At 51.9% G+C, this 24,314-nt stretch overlaps 1 protein-coding gene across 3 annotated transcripts in view; it reads left to right on the forward strand.

Annotated features, from left to right (window-relative positions):
• Positions 1–24,314, forward strand: part of MDN1 (midasin AAA ATPase 1) — a 2,688,524-nt gene that overhangs the window by 325,557 nt on the left and 2,338,653 nt on the right. For all 3 annotated transcript variants that reach the window (XM_069606482.1, XM_069606484.1, XM_069606483.1), the window contains exon 18: positions 2,148–2,292. In XM_069606482.1, coding sequence (XP_069462583.1) covers positions 2,148–2,292 — 145 coding nt within the window. The remainder of the gene's footprint in view (positions 1–2,147; positions 2,293–24,314) is intronic.

Genomic DNA, 24,314 nt, shown 5'->3' on the forward strand with positions numbered 1-24,314 from the left:
CCACGTTGACAAATACCCTGAGAGGGGTTGAACCAAGGATACCGATACAGTACGATGGGTACAGTGTTAGGGTGAACCCACACGTTTCAGCAAGGGCCAAGGTGTATCACATGCAGCCACAGGGGAGCGTCGCCATGATGGTGCCGCAGGACCGCTGCCTCAACAACGTGGTGTAGGAGGCAATGGCTCAGACCGATGGTGGAGCGGGTCCCTGACCGTTAGCCCGGCGAGGTCCAAGATATGGGCAGTCCAGACACTGCAGAGAGTTATGAGCAAGGCAATACTGGTATGAAATGGGGACTCGACCTCTATAGAGGAGGGTGTGGAGGGCTTGGGCAGAGCAGCGCAGCGCAGCCGGAGGCTGCAGGATTGGGCCAGCGGATTCAGTAAGGTGCAGCGAGGTGGCGGGAACCCGCAGGCTTCAACGCAGTATGTCGTAGGAATCTGGTCAATGGGCGGAGAGGTCCACACAAATCACCCCAGCAGCATAGTTGCACAGTTGCGGGGAGAAGGGTCAAATGACCTTTGTATAGATTGAGGAGGCGTGCAGTAGTGTTTGACCAGTGGGATGCCCAGCCCTGGTTCAAAAGTTGCAGTAAGTGTACCAGGAGCCCCCAACAAGTGTACAGGGGATGATGGGGAGACAGCTAAAGAGAGCAATGGTGCTGCGTGTGCCAAGCAGCGGTAAAATGGGTGCCCTCGGGTGGCAAGCAGCACTGCAGCGGGTCCCCGCCCAGGGGCAGCGCCGATCTGCTCCACCCTGATCAGGCCGAAGGCCCGCAGCCGCGGCGGGCCGGGAGGCACACAGGCGGCAGTAGGGGCCGGCCGTAAGGACCGCCAGAGCCAGTCACGCCCGTCCACCCACGCCCCCTACCTTGTAGCTGTCAGTGTTCTTGAGGAGGGGGTGGCAGGCAGACTGCACGCAGGCAGAGGGACCAGCCGCGGTATCCAGGCGGGCGACGCAGGAGATTAGAAGCCGCTGGATGCTGATGATGTAGGCGGCAGGCTGCACACGGCGGGGGTTGGGAGCTCCAGGCAGGTTGTACAAGGGTGGCGAGGGGGATAAGGCAGCCGCTTTGCAGTCCACAGCAGCCTAGTTCGTCTCAGGGGGCGCGGCGCCCCTCCCCCACAGTGGGCCTCCGCGCCGCGCTCTCAGGTGAATAGGAGAGCCGTGGCCCCTGGTGCCGCGGAGCGGGGAAAGCAGACAGCAGCAGCTCCAAACTGTGCAGGTCGTGTAGTTTGGCGCCCAGGTTGCGTTTAGCTCCGTTTTTTTACAGGAGTCCAGCAGCACCGTTCCCGAGGAGACTCCTGCAGTATGCCAGCAATCGGATGCGTTCAGAGGTGTAAAAGCGAGGATCGTTTGCTCTCCCCGTCCGGAGCTCTACACTCAGGCGGCCATCTTACTTCGGCGCAATAGCACCCCCTCAACACTAGTGAGATGTTCTAACTTTTTTTAAACTCCTAAACAAGCTTGTACTTTTTACTCTCCTGTAAAATTGTGTGCTCTTTTATACACTGATCTGTTTTGATAGGCACTGTTTATTTTAAAATGCATACCTTACCTTTTAGAAATTCAATTATGGTCTTCATAATGTGTCATTTCTTCAGTAAATGCTTTCTTTTTTGTGCTAATTAATGTATGTATAGCTTTACCTGAGAACTACCACTTTGCTCTCCTTAGCGAGAAGTCCAACTACTGTTAGAGCTACTATTGTGACAGTCTGGATTAACTTGGTTTAAACCCTGCACATACATGCCAGAGTCATCTATGCGTGCCCTCAAATGATGGCTTGTAGAAAATAAATTCAAAGCAGTCTGTTAGGTATCTGGATTGCATCTAATGCAATTCCAGTTAATGCTATTCAATCTAATGCCGTTCCATCTATTTTTTTCCATCTAAAAAAATGTGCATCAAATGCATATTTTTGGGGGGTAAATGGTTACTTTTTGTTCAGGGGGATTTTAAAGGTTAAAAAGGTTTGGGGGGGGGGTCCAAATAAAAATAACAGTGGGGGGGAGCAAAAAATGCATTTAGATGCACATTTTTTAGATGGGATGGGAGGGATGCAAGGACTGTTAAATTGTTCAGAAATCTGCAATGGGGGTTAGACTTTTTGTGCAAGATATAATATTATTTTCTCTTCTAGGGAACTCTAGCCCAGGCAGTGAGGAAAGGGGAGTGGATCTTGTTGGATGAGATTAATTTGGCTACAGCAGAGACATTGGAATGCCTAAGTGGTTTGCTGGAAGGAGCCAATGGATCGTTGGTGCTCCTGGACCGGGGTGACACAGGTACAGAAACTTGTATGTGTGTTTTGATCTTTGTAATTGCTTGTTGAGGACTCTATTTAAAGTGAAACCAGGTAATACATTTGCCTTTTTAAAAAGTAATTTCCTACATTGCTCAAATGTTTTTTGCTTTAAAGTGAACGTTGTGCACTGCCCAGTGTATGAAATTAGTTGTGAAAATAAGAAATGGCAAATTATTGTTCAATTACCATTATCTTAAACTTTGTTAGCAATTGCTCCCCACATTGGGTAAGAATTGGTGCAGTCACACTGTGTGTGACTACACAACATGTATCTGCTTGATATTGGGTAACCCACCTTTTGGTATAGGTCTGTACTATGCAAGTTGTTGAGAATTCTCATTTCTGTGTTAATTCCCTTCTACCTTAGAGACCCCCAGCTCTTTTGCTGGACTTTAGGACTTTGATTTTTTTTTTTTATCCTGGAGTGAGACCTTTATCTCACTCACATTTTTGATTTGGACTGTGTTTTTATGACTTTGGAGTCTGACCAACTCCATAGGCATCACCTTTTGTATTATGACACAGCACCTTCAGTGCAGTGTCACAGAGAAGTCCTTTGGATTTCTCTTAAGGTTTTAATACCTTCTCTACTATTCCTAAGAGTAGTAAAGTGAAATTGACTGTACTTACGAGTTTTTTGTACTTACCAGTTTTTCCTATGTAGATCCAGTACAAACCATCTTATGTGGAAGTACTGTGGGGGTTACTTGGTAGCCCCTTTCTCTACTTTCTCATGTAACATTTTTGTTACCCTCACTACAGTTAATGGCTGGTGGCAGTGGTTTATTTTTCCTACCATTGTGCGTTTTTACTGCATGCTGATTCCTCGGCTCCAGTATTGTATTCATGGTTGCCCATTTTGTCAAAATTGCCCCGGTCTTCTTTTCTCGCCATTTCTTGCTTCTGAGGTCTTAATTGGGGTTTACTCTGCGCGACAAACCTGGTTTGGTCTGTTTGTTTTGTCTTTGGCGGAATTCATGGCTGAATCCCACCTCTGGCTCCAGCATGTCTGGCAGGGCAGAAAGCAAGAGCGGTTCCTGAAACTCCCTGTGCTTAGTCTCCTTGGTTACAGGAATGCCCCCGAAGGTGGCTGGCTGGCTGTCCTTGGAGGACAGCCACCCTGCTGTGAGTGACAGCTCGGCTGCAAATGAATGGGAGAAAACTGCTTAAGAGGCGAGGTTTCTTTGAGAGCAGGCAGAGTCGACCACTGGACGAAGGAACCGAAGAAAGAAGCTTGCTGCACCTCCTGGGCCTTTGGTTTGCCTGGTGAAGCCCTGCTGCAGTGCTGAAGCTCCAAGTTTCGTATCGTCCAGAGAAACCTGGAAAGGAGGACTTCTTTCCTTGGATTGGTGGGACCAACTGACCCCAAGACGAACTAGACTGGAACACCTCTCCCTGCTGGCTGTACTTTGCTGCTGCTGGAACCGAGTGCCAGGGGACAGGAACACCAGGAACGAGTGCATCGTCTTTAAACCGTACCCAAGCTCCCGGAAGATCCTGAGGACCCTCCTGAAGCAGGGTGAACCAAGTCTGAGCCACCTCAACAGAGTTGCGTACCCCAGAAGCAAGGGGAGCCCACAAGGTGTCCAAGAACCAAGGTGGTGCTATTTGCCGGTAGCTGAAACCGCAAAGTGCTGCTGATCTGGAGTAAGCCCATTGCTGCCGCCAACCTTCAAACCGCAGTGCAGGAGTCCCCAGACATCCTCTCGTCTCCACGACTGAGGCCCAGGACCGCAGGATCTGCAGAACTGCAACAGGAACAGAAGCCAGCTGGACCCTTTTCTTCAGACCGAAGGTACTGTCTAACTAGGGGTACTTACCTCTTGTGTGTAGCTTTCTTGCTCTCACTGGAGACTTGTATTAGCTGCCTTTTGCAGAGTTGCTTGGTCTTTGCTTTTCGCAAGCCTCCCAGCTTGTGGCCCGACGGTGATTCTTTTCTACAAACTCTCTATATAACAGTGCAAGGCTTTTGTGCTATCCTCAAGACGGGCCTCAGCTCCCCTAGACTTTGTTCAAGTGACATTGGGTGTTCTGGCTCCCTGCAAACTCTTCTTACACTCTGACCTTTGACTTTGTGTTCATCTGTCCCTCAAAAAGTCATACATAAGTTACATGTATAACTGGGAAAGGGTTGACCTATTCTTTATTGGGGGATTGTAAAGTACTTACCTGTTCAGAGAAACTTGTTAACCTTTGTTTCCTTCCCTAACCCTTTTCCTTTGTCCACAATCTCAGTATGGCATTTACGTGTCAAAGTGATATATTAATGTCCACAGTGGCCTAGCTATTGAAGTCCCCTCAGGGTGTAGGAAGTGTGTGTGTGTGTGTGTGTCGCATATCTCAAAAGGGCATCTACTTAGCTGAAACTGAAGGAGTGTATTTTATTGTTGCATATTGCCTTTTCTAAAGAAGGCTGATTTTAAAACTGACTAATGAATCATTATTCTAATAAACCTTGAGTAGAAGTGTTATTTGAATACCTGTAATTGTGAACCTCTGTTGCACCTCTACAGCGCACAATTACCCCGCTTGAGATAATTCTGGCTGCTCAGTCACTACTAACTGGTGTAGTACAGACGAATACCAATAGTTTGATATCTATTGCCAGGAGGACAAGGCTGGTGTAGTCTCCCACAGGGTTACTACTTACAATCTTGCCTAACATAGGCCTATCTCAAGATGGGTAAATGTGAGATGTAGAGCAGTAGCAATGACATTCGTGAATACAAGTAGCCAAGTAACACTTACACTCAAGGTTTTAGTTATAAATCTTTAACCTCCATTTTTAAATAAGTGTTCTTTTAAAAAAAGGCAATTGGTTGTAACAATGTCAATCTACTTTAAAATTACTTTCCAGAATAAAAACAAGTTAGTGGATAATCTTTGAATATGCTTCTTACACACTTCATACACCCTGAGTTGACTTCAATCACAAGGACAGTAATGGCTTTTATATATCACACTAGTAAACTTTGCAGTTTCTGAGGTTTGTAGAAAGGAAAGGTTAGGAAAAAGGTTAGACAGTTTCTCAGTACATGTGAGGACAACTAATTATTTCAATGATATGTAGATCAGCCTTTCCCAGCAGTAACCGTATACAACAAGCTACCATCTATGAGGGACAAACCGTATCAAAGTCAATGGACTAGAAGAGTCTTCCGGGAGCCAGGACAGCCAAATTCATTCGGGACACAGTCTATAGACCTGATGCACTACTTAGATCAAAGTTTTGCACAAAGTTAGGGAGTCTTTAGAAAAAAATCACTTGTAGGGTCACAAGCTGTTAAGCCTGTGAGAAGGGAGTTGAAATCAACTCTAAAAGGTAAGCCAATGCAATTTCCGACTGAGAAGAGCGCGGCTAGAAGGCAATAAGATAAGTACCCCAAGCCTAAACAGTACCTCTGGTTTGAAGCAGAGTGGTCCAGCTGGATTATGTATTGCTACAGTGGTGCAGACCCTTGTTCCGGAGCCCATCTCATGTGGAGTGCTGCACGGTGACTACGGGTCTCAGAGTTAATATGGTCAGTAGAAATGTGTTTTTACAAACCAACATTTGAGGCCTGCTGGGGAATTTGCATGGCCTGTTTAGACATTTGACTGTGAGCACTTCACAACATCCAATATTTAAATTTCTGGGGTTGGTTGCCAGAGCAATTCTGCGAACAGGCATGTATTGCCAGAGTAAAAATTATGATGTGGTTTGGCAACTTCATTATTATAAATAACAGTCCTAGGCGCTCAACTGTTTACATTGACTACGTGCATCTGCATATCTGGATGGCTCATTCATGACCTGGATGAGCTAGCCTGGTGGTGCTGTACCTAGTTAACCGTTTACAGAATTAAGTGAGCCGAAGGGGACTGTGATAGATGCTTGTGCTGGCCATGCCTGCACACTGCTTCAGCCAGCTTACATGATGAGAGCTCTTCACTACAGTAATAAAAGATAACACTTCTGCAGCTGCCCGGATAGTTGTGTTTAGTTGGTGTGTGCAGCGGTCAGGCTGTACAGTGGTACCAGGTGCAGCAGTTTGTAATTCAGCGGGCAGATGAGCACGCACATGCATATTTGTCAGTGTTCTGTCTCGGCTGTAGCTAAATATATGACCTGTTTGTGGTGATAAACAATGGTACATTATGATACTAGGTGGCAGGGAAAAACGATCCCTAGTTGCAGCCAAACATGCTGAGTACTACTCAGCATCAACAATGACAATGTATGAACAGTACAAATATTTCCTGCAACCTCTAATATACAGCAAAAACAGGATATACTTTAAATCCTGCTTCCATGGACCTCAAAAATGGGGAATAGCGGACTAACTTTGCCAGACCTGCGTCTCCTATTTAGTTATGCAGTGAAAGATCTAGTCTTTGGTGTATATCCAGGGCCCAATGAGGACTTGTGTAAAATGGCCATTACCTGTTTTAGTCCCTTCATTTGAAGGAGTTGTAAAGTTTCTTAAAATTCCCGAAAGGAATCAACAGGACTAACTACATGGGCAGAGCAAGAGTTTATAGGATAAAGCCAGGTATGTGCTTATTGTACCTGGCACTATGGGACCAAGAAGCAGCCAACCCTAGGGGAGGAGAGACCCACTTGAAGAGCTCCAGTCCCAGGTTTTAGACCCAGCCAACCAGGAAAGGAACCAACCGGAGCAATATTCACGCCAATGTAAGTCTATGGCGAAGGGCAGTGCCGCAAGCCCCATTACTCCAGGACCCAGTGGAACCTTGAGGGGTATTCAGAAAATAACTCTGGACCTGTGGACATGTATTCTCAACACCAGTCACTCGGGATTCGGTTCGGAAGATGCTAGGAAAGCTATTCTTTTTGCTGCTTTCCTACCATAGAATTCCATGGGGTACTTTTTTGTTTAAACCCGGTCCTGACTATTTGGAGTTAAGCAAAGCTGCCTGCTTTACTACCCTTGCCTGATGGCTCCACCTTGTGGGGAAACTGGCTAATCCCCAAGACTGTTAGTACTGAAACTCTCTTTTGGAATTCTTGTATTGTTACAATTGCACACATCACCTTTCAGTGAAGTGCATTTGGGATACTTTGTTTCTCCAGCATTGGGTTTGGCATGGATTCACATGCTCATGAATATTCCCCGTCAGGCTGGGAGTCCTCGGTAAAGAGAATCAGTTTCAGTTTCACTTCCGAACTCTCTCTCCTAACAACCAATCACTGGTCTCTGGGGTCATACTGCCCCCAGCCAATGACTGCCCTCTACCTAAGCCCCTCCTCTGGCAGCCATCTTCAGATTTCTACTGCACGTTCAAGTGGTGGGAGTCCCCATGATTAGCTCTCAGGCTTTTTGCTGCGTTTTACTCTATTTTGCAGTCAATCGAGCCTCAAGCTCCATTGACCCATCACATTAACGGGGACCCGTGTTTGGATTTTCCAGCTCCCCTCAACAACAAAATTTCATCGTGTTAGAATTCCAGAAGATTCCTCGAGACCTACTCCGCGTGGACATGGCAGAGGGAAGGAAGACTGAACGCCTCTGATCAGGATTTGCCCAGGATGTGGCCTACGGAACATCTACTTGGACAATGGGTATTCCGTGTGCCTCTATTGCCTACATTCGAACCAAACGCACGTGGAGGAAGACTGTGTGTTTTTCAAGGAGATGGACCCCTGCACCGGGAATTATCAGTGCAGGCGTCCCACCGAGTGGCTCCAGGCCAAGGCTCGGGCCCCTGCTACAGGTGAGTCACGACAGCATGCCTCCCCCAGCCACAAGAGAAAAACTGAGCAGTCTTCGAAGACCTGTTAGGGTGCTCCGGCGACGGGGGCCCAACATAAGGCTAAGCACCGCAAGTCCATGGCCACCGTTAGCGCTGTTGCAATGGGCTCCCCAGCGGCCAGGGCGAACTCGGTGTCACCTGCACCTTCAACCACGGGCCAACGCTCTGGTTCAGCGAAGAAGAGGAAGTCTGACCACCCGGGTAAACTTCTGGAGAAGCCCCGGATGGGCCAGTTGGAGAAGGACAAGCGGGAGCGGGGCTCTGACCCCCCACACCCCCCCACCCCCCACTCCCCCAAAGGTTGTACAGGCCCGCCCAGATTCACTCGGTGAAGCCTTCCATCGGAGGGGTGGTGGCGTCCCTTGTGAAGGCCGCGGTTTTGTAGGGTGCGGCCCCCAAGGTGAGAGTTTCCCTACCCCCTGGACAGCGAGGGGGAAGAAGCTAGATGCCTTGGGACGACGGGTCATTATGTCGGCAGTGACGACCATCAAGGTGGCCAATGCCCTCGACATCGTGGCGCGCTATGACAGGGAGCTCTGGTTTAAAATCGCTCCCCTCCTGGACTTCCTCCCCGATGACGAGAGCAGAAGCGTTGGAGATCCTGCAGGAGGGCGAGGTGGCATCGGACTATGCCATCAGTGGCCATGGACATTGCCGACACGGGGTTCTGTCAAATGGGCAACAGTGTTTGCCTTTGTGAGGTTGGTTAAGAGCCACTAACATTCGCCAGGATGTGCAGTCGAGGGTATTGGACATGCCCTTTGGGGAAAATTTGTTTGGCAAGACCGTGGACAAGTCTTTTCAGGCCATCAAGGCGGATACCGAGCCGGCACGTGCCTTGGGCACGCTTCAGCAGCGAAGGCCGCCCTTTCGGGGGTAAACCCCAAGGTTCCGCCAAAGGCTTCAGTGGAAGTTCTTCGTCCTACCGTCAACTGTCCCTCTCTTCAGCCCTGGAGGCCTACAGGGGGCGCAAGTCTGGGGGAGGTCGCCAGTGAGGCCCCGAAGGTGGCGCCTCCACGGCGAAGCAAAATTGAACCAGCCGTGATGTCGGGCCCGCACCTGCGCACCCCGGGGGGAGTCGGGCTGGCGAACTTCGTTAGCGTGTGGAAGTCAATCTCCACCGACTGTTGGGTGCTGGACGCTCTGCCACAGGGACACAGCCTGGAATTCCAACGAAAGTGTCGTCGCATACCACCAGTGGCCAGGCAGGAAAACCATGTCCCTTAGCTTCTGCTGGATGTGCGGGGCATGCCGAAGAAGGGCGCGATAGAGCTCGTTCCAAAGAGGCTCTTGGGCTCGAGTGCACTCTCGGTACTTCCTTGTCAAGAAGACGGGTTGGTGGAGGCCCATCTTAGACCTACGCCGTCTGAACAAGTACATCAGGTCTGAGAAGTTTCGGATGGTCACTCTTCAGCACGTGCTAGGACAGCTGGAAGAAGGGGGATTTCCTATTGTCGCTGGACTTGGAGGATGCCTACATTCACATCCCCATTCACAAGGGGTACCAATAGTTTCTGTGCTTTGTGTTTCAAGGGCAACATTACCAGTTCAAGGTCCTCCCTTCGGATTGAAGTTGGCGCCAAAGGTTTTCGCCAAGTGCCTGGCGCCGGCGCGGCTGCGTCTACGAGGGATCCACGTTTACCCCTACCTGGACGACTGGCTCATCTGAGCAAAATTGACAGAGATCGCAGTCGCTCACACGGCAGAAACCGTCCAGCAGCTGACGAAGCTGGGGTTCTCGGTGAACTGAGAAGTCTTGCTTGCTGCCCTAGCAGGACGCGCTGTTCCTGGGATCCCGACTCAACATGGTGTCATGCCTGGCATCCTTGTCGGAAGAGGATAGCAGCCATCCTGGCCAAGGTGCAGCAGCTGCTAACACTGAAGTTCGCCATAGTGAGGGCCATCAAGTCTCTGCTCGACAAGGTATCGTCATGCATTTACCTTATCCGACTATGCAGGTTACGGATGCACCCCCTGCAGGAGTTCCTCGATGCCTCTTGGGTTTCCAAGACACGATCGCGGTCGACGAGGGCTTCCGTTGAGCGATAAGGTGATGGAGCGTGCCCTCATCTGACCAGAGGTGCGGATTTCCAGACCCCACTGCACCAGCAGACGGTCATGTCAGACGCTTCCCTGGAAGTATGGGCGCCCACACTGGAAGTCTTGACGCCAGAGGCCTGTGGCTACCGGAGAAGAGGACATTGCACATCAATGTTCTTGAGCTACGGGCAGTGTTTTGGGACCACAAGTTGTTCCTGCCGCCCCTCAAGGACAAGGTGGTGCAGGTCTTCAGACATTACCACCACAATGTTTTTACCACCACAATGTTGTACATCCATAAACTGAGGGGGGGAGGGAGAGACACCTGATCCCCAGCGCTCTCCAAAGAGGCGCTGGACTTATGGCACTGGGCTGCCGGCCAGGGAATGTTCCTTGTTCCGTTTCATCTGGCAGGAGTAAAGAACACGGTCGCTGACTCTGAGCTCTTGCCACGAGTGGGAACTTTGGCAGGACCTTGTGGAGACCCTTTTCATCAGATTTGGCAATCGCCAGATCGACTTGTTTGTGTTAGCGATAAACACTAAGTGCCTGAGATTTGCCAGCATGTTCGCCTAAATGGGGAGCAGGGGGGAAGCATTCTCATTCCCTTGGGAAAGCCTCTTTCTGTATGCGTTCCCTCCGTTGCCGTTGCTACTTAGAGTCATCAATCAACTCAGACGGTACCGGCGCAGGATGATCCTCGTTGCACCAACGGGCAGATCTGGTACGTGGCAAATCTGGTACCTGGACCTTCTCAGCATGTCAACGGCATCTCCAGTGAAGCTGCCAGTGGTCAGGGATCTTCTTGCCAGGGAAGGAGGCGCCATTCTTCACCACGATCCAGGGTCTCTGAACCTGAAGGCCTGATTCCTCCAGCGCTCTAGAATTCGGTGGCTACGATCTTCCGATGAACTGCATGGAAGTCCTTGCCAAGGATAGAGCATAGTCTACTCTGAAATGTTAGACACAAATGGAAGCGATTTGTTGCCGGTCACAGAAGATTTACCCCTTGAGGGTCACGGCTCCTCAAGTGCTTCCGTATATGCTGTCATTGGCCAAATCGGGATTGGCCCATGCCGCCAAGGTACATCTGGTGGATATTTTCCACTACTGCAGGTTGCCGGGACGGTCTCCCTGTGGTTGCACCATTTGGTGAAGGAGTTATCAAAGGACTGTTCCGATCGTTCCTGCTGTTGAAGGCTCCGGCCTCGGTGTTGGGAACTCAATGTGGTTTTGACCAGGCTCATGGGGGGGAGAGTAGGGACCCATTCGAGCATATGCATTCAGCTCCGCTTAAGTTTGTCGTGGAAGGCAGCTTTTCTCGTGGCCATCACCTCTGCACAACAAGTGTGTGAGATCCAGGCTCTGTCATGCAAGCAGCCTTACTTGACTTGTCACAAGACTAGGGTGGTTCTGCGGACGCACCCCTCCTTCATGCCCAATGTGATGTCGGAATTTCACCTCAAAGAGCCCTTGGTGTTACCTATGTTTTTTCCGACACCTTTGTCGCCAGCTGAAAGGACTTTGCACTTGCTGGATGTGGCTAAAGCACTTAAGTTTTATGTGGCCCGCACAGAGTTTCCGGAAAACTTCTCAGCTCTTTGTGAACTTTGGTCCTGTGAACCATGGGATGGCCCTTTTCCAAGGCTTCCATTTCCAGGTCTCTCTCTGACTGTATCACCTACTGTCACTGGTTGGCAAACAGACCGCTGCCAGGCTCGCTGCTACTACGGTGTTCCTGTCTGGTGTGCCCGTGCTGGACATCTGCAGGGCTGCTACGTGGAGGTCTACGCGCACCTTCACGAAATTGTACTGCGTTGACCGGGATTCCAGAGAGGAGTCATGAGTCGGCCAAGCAGTGCTACGCAACCTGTTCGCTTGAAGGTGGGCATGGTGAGGAGGTACGAGTAATTGCTTCTGTTGAGCCTTGACACCTCCTGTGGTTGTGCATGTGTACTGCTATGTATTCTTTCTCCAGCATGGGGTCTGGCATGGATTCACATGCTCCTGAATATTCCCCGTCGTCAGGCTGGGAATCCTCGGTAAAGAAAAAACCAGTATCAGTTTCGTTTCTGATCTGTCTTTCGTAGTAATAACCAATCACTCGTCTCTGCGTCATACTGACCACAGCCAATGACTGCCCTCTACCTAAGCACCGCCTCTGGCAGCCATCTTCAGATTTTTACCGCACGTTCATGTGTTGGGATCCTCGTGCTATTGCTCTCGAGCGTTAGTGCTATTTTTTTTTTTCACGTTTTTTCTCAAAAACTTTGTTTTTTCGGTCAAAAGAGCCTCCAGCTCCACCGACTCTCCATCCGATCAACGGGGACCCGTGCCGGATTCGTCTGCGCCCCTCAAGGGTGAAGATCTCGTCGAGCTACGCTTTTGGAGGACTCCAGAAGTTTCTCAGGCCCGGTCATGGCCCAGGAGAAGGGAAGCTCGACGCCCGGAAAGCTGTTCAGGGTCTGCCCTGGATGCCAGCTGCAGAACGTCTTCAAGGAGGACGAACACTCTTTTTGCCTTTACTGCCTACATGAGGACAAGACGCACGTGGAGAAGGACTGCGTTTTGCGGCAACATGTCGGAGCGGACCATGAAGGACCGCCATCAACGTCTCGCCAACTGGCTGGAAGGGAAGAGCCCGTCCGGCGAGAAGAAGAGGAAGAAATCCGAGCGGTCTTCTAAGACCTTTGAGGACGCCCCGGCGACGGGGGTCCAACATAAGGCCAAGCACCGCGAGTCCGCTGGCACCGGGAGCGCCGAACGGTCGGGCTCTACTGGCGCCAGGCTGGGCGCACCCTCCCCAGCACCATCAACCACGAGCCAACGCTCTGGGTCGGGTAAGAGGAAGGCCGAGCACCCGGCGAGACTCCTGGAGAGGCCCCGGTCGAGCTCGAAGGCGGAGGGTGAGCGAGGCACTGTTCCCCCCCCCCCCCCCCCCCTCAAGGATAAGGCGGTGAGCGCACCTAAGGTGGTGAAGGCCTTAATCCATCCGGCCAAGCCCTCTATCGAAACTGTCGCGGCGGCCCTGGCTCAGCCTGTGGAGGCTACACCAGTGGTGGCGACCTTGGGGCTCAGAGTCTCCCTGCCACCTCGGAGGGAGTCCTCTTTTGTGCCCATCGATAGGACCCCCGTGAAACCCCCGGCGGGGAAGAAAAAGGGGGGGCAGGGCGTCGTCGTAGATTCGGCCTCAACCTCGGAGGAGGAGCTGGTCGAGGTCTTAAGCCACGGCCTCGGCGTGGAAGAAGACCAGCCCGTCGGGATGGATCCCGACGCAGGTGACAACGACATCGTCGAGGGTACCGACGGGGCCCCTGATCGCCCGTCGGATTTCCCCTCTGCCAGCGCCGCGAGACAGCTCGGCGGCCATTTTGTTGGCTATACAGTCCTTATGCTCAGAGATAAGGACGAGACTACCATTGCCGACGGACCCTCTCCCGTCGGGGGACCCAGAACTGGGACCTTCTAGGGTTCCCCCTACCAAGAAAAGAAGGATCCACCCTCCTCCTCCTTTTCAGCCGTCGCGCCCCTTCCAGCCCTCCTCCCCGTCCACCCGAGGGGATGATACGGGGACTGACACGGCAGCGACGGGTACGGACGACGAGGTATACGACGAGGATGTACCGTCGTCGCCTCCCACCAGGGCTTCTCCGCCCGACGAGATTGGATCGTTCCACTCCATGATCACCAGGGCATCCGAGCTTTTCCAACTCTGCCCTGAGGAAAAGAAGGAAGGTTTCCTTTATCAGCGGCGCGAGGCCAAGAGGAAGACGGTCCACGCAGTGCCTCTATTGGACGACATTTGGGATGAGGGCCTCACCCTCCTCAAGAACCCTTCCACAACGCCAGCTACAAGAGACCGGTACGAGAAAAAGTACCGGGTCCCGGACACGGCCCCCCTGTGCCTCTGGGCGCAGCCTACCCCGGACTCCGTCGTCTCCGCGGCGGCCAGGAAAAAAGCGGGGGGGGGGGTGCGGCCTCCACATCGACTTCCCCACCAGACGGCGAGGGAAAGAAATTGGACGCTATGGGACGCAGAGTCATCTCGTCTGCAGAGACGACGATTAAAGCTGCCAACGCCTTGGCTATCGTGACCCGATACGACAGGGAGCTCTGGTACAAACTGGCTCCCCTGCTGGACGACAAGAGGGCAGAGACCCTGGAGATCCTGCAGGAAGGTGAGGTGGCTTCGGACCACGCCATTACCGTTGCGACGGACATCGCCGACACTGGGTTCCGCCAGTTGGGCAACGGCGTTTGCCTTAGGCGGCGTGGATGGCTCAAGGCTACGGACTTCCGTCAAGACGTTCAGACCAGAGTCCTGGACATGCCCTTCGATGGGAACAACCTGTTTGGGAAAACAGTGGACGATTCCCTTCAGGCCATTAAAGCGGACACCGAGACGGCCCGGGCCCTTGGAGTTCTGCAACGACGACGGACGCCCTTTCGGAGCAGCGGAGGCAAGGGCGCCTCCAAAGGTTCCGGCGGCGGTTTCTCCTCCTACCGTCAAGCGGCCCGCTCGTCGTCTCAGGAGGCCTACAGAGGACGAGGCAAGTCTGGCGGACCCCGCCGTCGTCGCCAAGGAGGTCAAGGCGGCAAAGCCTCGTCGAAGCAGGATTGAACCGGCCGTGGGGTCGGGGCCCCCACCGAAGCACCCCGGTGGGAGGCCGGGTGGCGAGTTTAGTCAGCGTGTGGGAGTCCATCTCCACCGACCGTTGGGTGCTGGACGCCTCGAGTTTCAAAAAGTGTCCGCGCGCCCCCCCCGTGGCCAGGAAAGAACTTCACGTCCCTCAACTTCTCCTGGAGGTAAAGGCGATGCTCAGGAAGGGCGCCATCAAACTCGTCCCAAAGAGGCTTCGGGGCTCCGGAGTTTACTCGAGATACTTCCTCGTGAAGAAGAAGACGGGGGGATGGCGCCCCATCCTGGACCTGCGACGTCTGAACAAGTTCATCAAGGCGCAAAAGTTCCGGATGGTCACCCTCCAGCACGTCCTGGGTCAGCTGGAGGAAGGAGACTTCCTGTCGTCGCTGGATTTGGAGGATGCCTACTTCCATATTCCCATCCTAAAGGGGCACCGAAAATTCCTCAGGTTTGTGGTCCAAGGGCGTCATTACCAGTTCAAAGCCCTCCCCTTCGGACTACGGTCGGCACCCAGGGTGTTCACCAAGTGCCTCGCACCGGTGGCGGCGCAGCTGCGCCGCGAAGGGATCCACGTCTACCCCTACCTGGACGACTGGCTCATCCGAGCCAAGACAAGGGAGCTCGCCGTGGTTCACACGGCAAGGACCGTCCAACTTCTCACGGACTTGGGATTCTCCGTGACCTACGCCAAATCCCACCTGGTGCCCGCGCAAGACTCTTTGTTTCTGGGAGCGAGGCTCAACACAGTGTCCCTTCTGGCCTCCCCGTCGGAGGAGAGGACCTGGACCATCCTGGGCAAGGTGCAGCGGATGTTGGTGGCCGACGCGGCCAAGGTGAGGTCCATCAAGTCCCTCCTCGGAATGATGTCTTCCTGCATCTACCTCATTCCCATGTGCAGGCTCCGGATGCGCCCGTTGCAGGAGTTCCTGGACGCGCGCTGGATCCAAACGACGGGCTGCTTCGAGGAAAGGATCACACTCGACGAGCGTTTCCGACGAGCGATCCGGTGGTGGGGCACCTGCGTGCATCTGACGGCGGGCATGGACTTCCAGACGCCAGCCCACCAAGAGACAGTGACCACGGATGCCTCCCTGGAAGGGTGGGGAGCGCACACCGAAAATCTGCACGCAAGAGGCCTTTGGCTCCTGACGGAGAAATCCCTACATATCAACGTCCTGGAGCTCCGTGCAGTGTTTTGGGCCCTCAGGTCTTTCCTTCCGTCCCTCAAGGGCAAGGTGGTGAGGATCTTCACCGACAACACCACCACCATGTTTTACATCAGGAAACAGGGCGGAACCAGGTCCCCAGCACTGTCCAAGGAGGCGCAGGACCTGTGGCATTGGGCAGTCGCCCAAGGGATGTTTCTGGTGCCGTTTCATCTGGCAGGGATAAAAAACACCATCGCCGACTCACTCAGCAGGGAGCTGCGCTCGTGCCACGAGTGGGAACTACGGCAGGATCGCCTCTTCCGACGGTGGGGCACACCCCAGATCGACCTGTTCGCGACGGCGACGAACTCCAAGTGCCGGAGGTTCGCCAGTAGGTTTCCCCAGGCGAGGAGCATGGGCGATGCTTTCTCGTTCCCCTGGGATGGCCTGTTCCTCTACGCGTTCCCTCCTTTGCCACTGCTAATCCGGCTCGTCAACCAGCTCAAGAGGTCACGGTGCAGGATGATCCTCGTCGCACCTGCGTGGCCGAGGCAGATATGGTTCCCGGACCTTCTGGACTTGTCAGCGTCCCTGCCAATCAAGCTGCCGGTGGACGCGGATCTGCTCTCCAGGGAAGGAGGCGCCATCCTCCACCACGACCCGAAATCGCTGAACTTGCAGGCCTGGCTCCTGCAGCGCTAGAGTTTGGAGGATACGACATACCGGCCAACTGCAGAGAGGTTCTTGCAAAGGCCAGGGCGTCCTCGACTCTTAAATGCTACGGACACAAATGGAAGAGGTTCTCTGTCTGGTGCCACGCACAGAAGATTAACCCTCTACGGATTACGGCTCCCCAAGTACTGCCGTACCTGCTGACGCTGGCCAAAGCTGGACTGGCACACGCGTCCATCAAGATTCATCTTGCTGCGATCTCCCGATACACCAGAACCACGGGGCGGACGTCCTTGTGGTCTCATCGTCTGGTGAAAGAGTTCATGAAGGGACTGTTCAGATCGTTCCCGCCGGTGAAGGCTCCGGCCCCGGCGTGGGAGCTCAACGTGGTGCTGACCAAGCTCATGGGACCTCCGTTCGAGCCTCTGCACTCGGCCCCGTTGAAGTTTCTGTCGTGGAAAACAGCGTTTCTTGTGGCCATCACCTCCGCACGACGGGTGGGAGAGATCCAGGCCCTTTCCTGCAAGGCCCCGTACTTGACTTTTCACGACACGAGGGTAGTGCTCAGGACGCACCCCTCCTTCATGCCCAAGGTACCGTCGGACTTCCATCTCAACGAACCCTTGGTGTTGCCTGTATTCTTCCCGTCGCCTTCGTCGCCGGCTGAGAGGACTTTGCACTCGCTGGATGTGGCTAGAGCGCTGAAGTTCTACGTGGACCGCACAAAGTGTTTTCGGAAGACGTCACAACTCTTTGTGAACTTTGGACCTGTCAATCAGGGGAAGGCTCTCTCGAAGGCTTCCATTTCCAGATGGCTCTCCGGCTGTATCATGTACTGTCATCGGTTGGCAAACCGACCGCTGCCTGGCCGTCCGAGAGCCCATTCCACCAGAGCGATCGCAGCTACCACGGCGTTCCTTTCTGGTGTGCCCCTGCTGGACATATGCAGGGCTGCTACGTGGAGGTCGACGCACACCTTCACGAATTTCTACTGCGTCGATCGGGATTCCAGGGAGGAGTCCAGGGTCGGCCAAGCAGTGCTGCGCAACCTGTTCGCCTGAGGTGAGAGGAGGTAAGATGCTTAATGTTGAGTTTGATGCAATGCTTAATGTTGAGCCTTTGCCACCTCCCGTGGTTGTGCATGTGTGTACTGCTATGTATTCTTTATTCATGAGCATGTGAATCCATGCCAGACCCCATGCTGGAGAAGGAACAAGTTACTTACCTGTAACTGTTGTTCTCCAGCATGGGTCTGGCATGGATTCACATGCGAACCCTCCCGCCTACCCCTCTGCGGCTCTTCACTTGGTCATACTGCCACTTCACGTGCTTCCAAATCTGAAGATGGCTGCCAGAGGCGGTGCTTAGGTAGAGGGCAGTCATTGGCTGTGGTCAGTATGACGCAGAGACCAGTGATTGGTTATTACTACGAAAGACAGATCAGAAACGAAACTGATACTGGGTTTTTCTTTACCGAGGATTCCCAGCCTGACGACGGGGAATATTCATGAGCATGTGAATCCATGCCAGACCCATGCTGGAGAACAACAGTTACAGGTAAGTAACTTGTTCCTTATTCATGAGCATGTGAATCCATGCCAGACCCCACACTGGAGAAGGAACAATTTACTTACCTGTAACTGTTGTTCTCCTTCATGGGTTTGGCATAGATTGACATGTAAATCCTCCCTCCTGCTCTTCTTGCTCATACTGCCACTTTACATGCTACCAAATCTGAAGATGGCTGCCAGAGAAGGGGGAGAGGGCAGTAATTGGCTGGGGGCACTGTGACCCGGAGCTCAGTGATTGGATTATAGGAGAAACCGTTTATAAACGAAAGTGAAACCGTTTTTTCTTTTACTGAGGATGTCCGGCCTGACAGGGAATATTCATGAGCATGTGAACCCATGCCAGACCCATGCTAGAGAACAGTAACAGGTAAGTAACTTGTTCCTTAATGCACTCATTCTTTCAAGACAGAAGCCTTTTCTTATTCAGTCTAGTGGTCTAGGTGCCAGCTGTAGGCTGGTTGAGATGGGGTTTATTTTCCGGAAACTCAAAGTTCCAGAGGATATCTTCTTTAACAACCAACTCTGAAAGTAAATACTTCAGTTTTCAGGGACTTCTGAGAAGGCTCCCTATGTGTTCCAGCATTAGGCCCGGCCAGTGGTATGGGCAAACTCCCACCCACTTAGCCTCACAGGATGCACACCAGACTTAAGTTATTACCCAAGCCCACACAGTACCTTAGGAGAGAAGAGTTTTGGGCTGGATGCCTTCAGGATGCTGCAGCACAGGACCCGGTCCCTGGATTCTTGGTCTGGAGACGAAAGGATTGGACACTGGATGGGAACTTGCAGCAGCAGTTGTCGGATGAGGCTTCCAGCAACGGATACTTCACGGATTCTTGCGGCTCTGTGTATTTGGGGATTCTTTACAGCAGCCAGATTATCAAATATCGCCCGTCAGATTCTCTTCACTCGCTCTGTCCTACACTCTGGTGAGGGGACTTAAGGGATTCCAATCGTCTCTTTGGAGATCCGGAGGAGGCCATCAAGTTTCAGACGGATTCAGAGTTTGGAAGACCATGCACCACACTGCGGCTCGAGGTGCCAGGGTATTGGCGTTTTGCAGCCCAGCAAGGCTACAGCACGTCGTGAGATGGCTCAAAATGCAGGTCTTGCTGCGACTAGTGGATCTCAACAGCATCTGGGTAGGAGTTCACATTCAGGACCCCCAGGTCGATAGGAAGGAAGGGTTGCATCAGGCTCTGGTTACACAGCAGGTTCTCTGGTTGCTGGAGATGGCTACAGATGTCTTTTCTTCATCTTCCTCTTCGGATTCAGATGCAGTGGTCTGTTAGGCAACGTTTGTATGCCGTAACATTTGGGACCACTACACACAACTAGGACTACAGGTGTAAGCAAAACCAACCTTTGGTATAAGTCTGTTCTACACAGTTTTGGTAGCGGAGCTGAGCAGCCAGGCTTATCTCAAGAGGGGAATGTGAGCAGTAATGTTATACAGAGGTCTTACAATCACAAGTGTTCAAATAAACTCTTACACTCAAGGTTTCTGTGATAAATACTTTATCATTTATTTCTGTTGGTTATAAAACATTCATAAGGAGGCAATATAATCACACACAAACGTACTTCAATACTTTTTCACAATAGTTTTCAAGAGGAGTAAAAGGTAAAGATTATTAGAACATGAAAGGTTAGAATTATTCTTAAACAGTGCAGATACTTGGAGTTCACCAGAAGAGTCAATTCAATGGGCTAGGCCAATGTCAATGGGCTAAAGTCTTGGATATGATAAAGCGGTTTTGGTAAGTAAACAGTAAAGTCTCTGCACAAGTTCTCAGAAGTAGTTTGTAAAAAGAATCATCATATGTTGGGTCACAAGCTAATTAGGCCTGCGAGTTGCAAAAGTTTCAAGCACTTTCACCACGAGAGGTAAGACTCCGTCTTTTTTCACAGTACCTTACAATGAAGAAAAAGATGCAGCTGATAACATCTGTTCCTGCAGATCTCGCTGTTCCTGCAGATCTCGCTGTTCCTGCAGATCTCGCTGTTCCTGCAGATCTCGCTGTTCCTGCAGATCTCGCTGTTCCTGTGTCTGTAGTGGTGACAAGAGGGAGGACGTCTAGGGACTCCTACACTGGGACTGGTCAAAAAGCTGGCACTTGACAAACTGAAATTCCGGTAGCTGTAAGTAACGCACACAAACTGGTGTCCCTCTCCCTGGTTTCCTGCAGCACTCTGAGGAAAATGCAACCAGCTCCGAGATTGGTATCCAGGTGGCTTACTGTCTAGTTGATTGGTCGCACCAACTCAAATGGAGAAGTCGTCCTTGTAGGGGCTTCTCTGTCGAGGTGAACTTGGCGATTTGGACCTGCAGCAGGGCTTCACTGGGCAAACCAACGGTACAGGAGTTGCAGCAGCCGTCCTCTTCCAGCTCGTCTTTGGTTCTTTCATTCCAGTGGTTGACTCTGCCTTCCAAGCCAAGAGGCTCGCCTTTTAAACAGTTTTCTCCCTTTCATTCCAGCCCAGCTGACAGTCACCCAGCAGGGTGGCTGTCCTTGCCGGACAGTCAGCATATCACCACAGAGTGCTTTTGGGTCTCCTTGGAGACTAAGCAGACTAAGCACAGGGAGTTTCGGGCACCCCTCTCTCTTCCTGCCCACCCCAGACACTCTGGCACCTAACGCGGTCTTCACTTGTGAATCCCGCCAAAGGCAAAGCGAACAAAGGGACCAAACCTCGTTTGGCGCGCACAGCAAAACTCTAGAAGGAGCTTTCCACAAAGAAATGGCGAAAAAAGATTGCAACCTGTTTTTACAGAGGGGGCTCAGATGCCATCTTGAAAAACATGGCTCCTGTGAGTTAACGCTACCAGCGCTCCTGGTCAGGAAAAATCATGGTAGTTCATTGTAAAACCACTGCCACCAGCCATTCTGAGAGGAAAGGGTAGCATTTGACTGCTACATGAGTATCTAGACACAGGGGATACGAAGTAACCCCTCCAGCACTCTATTGTAAGATAGGGTGTGCTGGGTCTAGGAATTTAAAAGGCTAGTAAAGTCAATTTCACTTTACTTACTCTGGGAAACCGTTTATCTCAGAGAAGGTAGTTAAACCTTGGGAAAGCCTGAAAAGGTTTCCCTGTGCCACTGCATGAGGATGCTGTGACACAAATGGATGCTTTGACACAAATGAAAAGATGATGCCTTTGGAGTTGGTTAGTCTATAACCAAAGAAAATAAACACCGAAGGCACATTGATTTGAAAAGTTCAAAGTCCCAAAGTTTAGCAAAAGAGCTGGAGGGCTCGAAGGTGCGAGGAATTGGCACATACATGAGAATTCTCCCTAACATGGTCGACTTGTCAGCAGCTTCCAGGTTCGGAGTACTTATCAGGAACTACAGCACAACCTCTGCAATCTCTCCCAGCAGTTTAAAGAAAGGGGAGGTCTGGCTGTCCAATCAGGACAGCCAGATCCCACACTGGTAGTTCGTTCCTTTTAAGCAAGGTGAAGGACTTTGTCTACCAGGAGTTTGGGATTCCTCCCTCGCTTCCTGCCTTGTCAGACATACTCTTGCGTCCCGTCCCCTTTCCTCCATACTGCATGGGCGCCCTTCCCTCCCCTCACTAGGGACGGGAGACAGAACCTTTTTCACAAGAAAAAACATTCCCCTTTTAATTGAGGCACGCGGCCCTGGGAGTTTGTACTACCCTGACTCCGCTCCCCTGGCGTCACACCTCAGTCCTCTTTCCAGCATCGACGGGAACGGGACGATTTCACCAGCACTCCTGGGTTTGACTTCAGCCATGTAATACCACGCACTCTTCCCCGGATACTTTCTTCTGTCTTTTTGTCTTCCTTTATCAGTCAGGTACTCGGTCCTCTGGCGCCAAGCTCCTCCCCGGCTCATGTCGACTTCAGAAGGCGTCCAGCATGCAAGGGGCTCTTCCCTACATCAGATCCCCACGCTCTTTGACTCCGCTGCCTTGGCCCCAACCACGAATGGGAACGTTGTACCGCATGCAACGCACTTTCTTCGCGTGCTCTGAAGAACAGACTAGCCAGCTGGAGGGTGCTATTCGAGAAACCGCCTCCAAAGGACTTGAAGGACTTCATCAGACCTAAGTCAAGGCCCAAGGGAGGGCCACTCTTTTCCAGCGCACCCCGCAAAGGTGCCTCCTCCCCAGGGAAACACCCGAGCAGGAAGAACCTCTCTGATTCTCACACCAGCATGGGTACAGAGGCTAGCTCAGTTAATGGCCGCCAGGCCTAGGTGTCCGTAGATCTTTCCAGAAACACTGCTGAGTGACCGCAAGGTTCTTTTACTGGGGTATAACCCAGGGGTTATGCCCTTGTACCAGCAAGCTGGCAGAAGGGGAGCCTGCATGCAGCACTACCGGTGACTCCGCCGAGGGCAACACTCCTACCAGGCCTCGGTTTGAGTTGCAGGATAGGCTCATGCACCACCGCCAAGAGTTCTGGAGGAGGCCGGGCCCAGTGAGCCAAGCACCATGACTTCGGCACGTGGCATGCAGCTCGACAAGATGGCCAATGTGCCAAACAAGATGGCCGCTCGTCTGATAGCGCCCAGTGGATCGGAGCAGGTGGGTGAACGAGTTACAAGGTGGGACTGGTGTCAATCAGATACGTGGCTGTTAAGCAAGATTGTATGCAGTACCATTTATGTGCACTACAACAACCCTGACCTCCTGGCAATATGAATCCAACCTTTGGTATAAGTCTCTACTACACAGTTTGCTAGCGTGATTGAGCAGCCAGGCTTATCTCGAGAGGGGTTAATGTGAGCTGTAGGGGAGTTAGTGACAAGTATTCAAGCAAAGCTAACAAAGGGACCAAGCCTGGTTTGGCGCGCAGAGTAAATCTCAAGGACCTTCCCACAAAGAAATGGTGGAAAAAGACCAGGGCCATTTTGACAAAAATGGCACCCTTGGGTGCTTTAATGCTGCTGTGAACACAGCCCGTGGTAAATGCGCACCACGGTAGTTAAAAGTAAACCACTGCCACCAGCCATTCATTGAGGAAAGGGTAACAGAAATGTTATGAGAAGCTAGATAAAGGGGATACTAGGTAACTCCTCCAGCACTCTATTGTAAGATAGTGTGTGCTGGGTCTAGAAAGTTGAAATGTTAGTAAAGTCAATTTCACTTGACTGCTCTTGGAAACAGTAGTTTATCCAAGAGAAGGTATTTAAAAACACTTAAGAACTTAAGAGTATTCTGAATGCCAACAGTAAGATATTAATGTCCCCAGCACCCTTGTTACTGAAGTCACCTATGGTGTAGGTTGTGTCTGGGCCATCCCAAAAGGGTCTTGTCTGATCCAGAAACTCAGTGTGCACAGTATTGAAGTATATTTGTGTTACTATTCTATTGGACCCTTCTGAAGAAGGCTTTATAACTGACTGATGAATACATTGTTTATACAAGAAACCTTTAATGTAAGAGTTGATTTGAATACCTGTAACTGTGAATCTTTGTAACTCCACTACAGCTCACATTTCCCCCCTTGAGATAAGCATGGCTGCTCAACACGCTACCAAAACTGTGTAGTACAAGCTTATACCAAAGGTTGGGTTGCCTATACCTGTAGTCATCGTTGCTTGTAGTGTTCGCAGAGGGTACTGCTTTCAAACTTTGCCTAACAGACTGGGGGGGAAAAAGGGTCTCACTCTCTCCTGGTTAAAAATTCAAGTTGGCAAAATCCAGCAGAGTTGCTGGGGGTCTCTAAGTTAGAGGGGAATTATCACATGTCTGAGAATTCGCCCTAACAGTGGCCTACAGCTTATCCATCAGCAGCGCAAGGCAGGTTTCCTCTGCAACCAGACAGAATACACACCGGCCCCAGCAGCCGCCCTCTATCCCGTCAAGATCACCTGCCACCCCACTGGCCTGCAAGGACAGGTTCTTTGAAAAGTTACTCATGAGATTACCTCAGATGGGGGCCTTCCTCAAGGATGTTATCAGGGGACATGCTCCCTCCGTCCCGCCGCCCGCACCCATAGTCATTCCTCCTATGGCTCCAGTGCTGCAGGCCTGGTGGCAGCCCCTGCTGCCCAAGTCGGTTCCTTCGATTCCGGCTCCACTGCTTCCAACAGTTAAGGTGGTTCCATACCAGCCTATGGCTCCAGTCTCCACACCTCAGCCCTCGATGCCCAGCACGCCTCCACCTGCTCCAGACCAGCCAGACATTTGGGTGGAC

This window comes from Ambystoma mexicanum, chromosome 4p (genome assembly GCF_040938575.1).
Source record: "Ambystoma mexicanum isolate Mex_15411 chromosome 4p, UKY_AmexF1_1, whole genome shotgun sequence".
In the NCBI taxonomy this organism is placed as follows: domain Eukaryota; kingdom Metazoa; phylum Chordata; class Amphibia; order Caudata; family Ambystomatidae; genus Ambystoma; species Ambystoma mexicanum.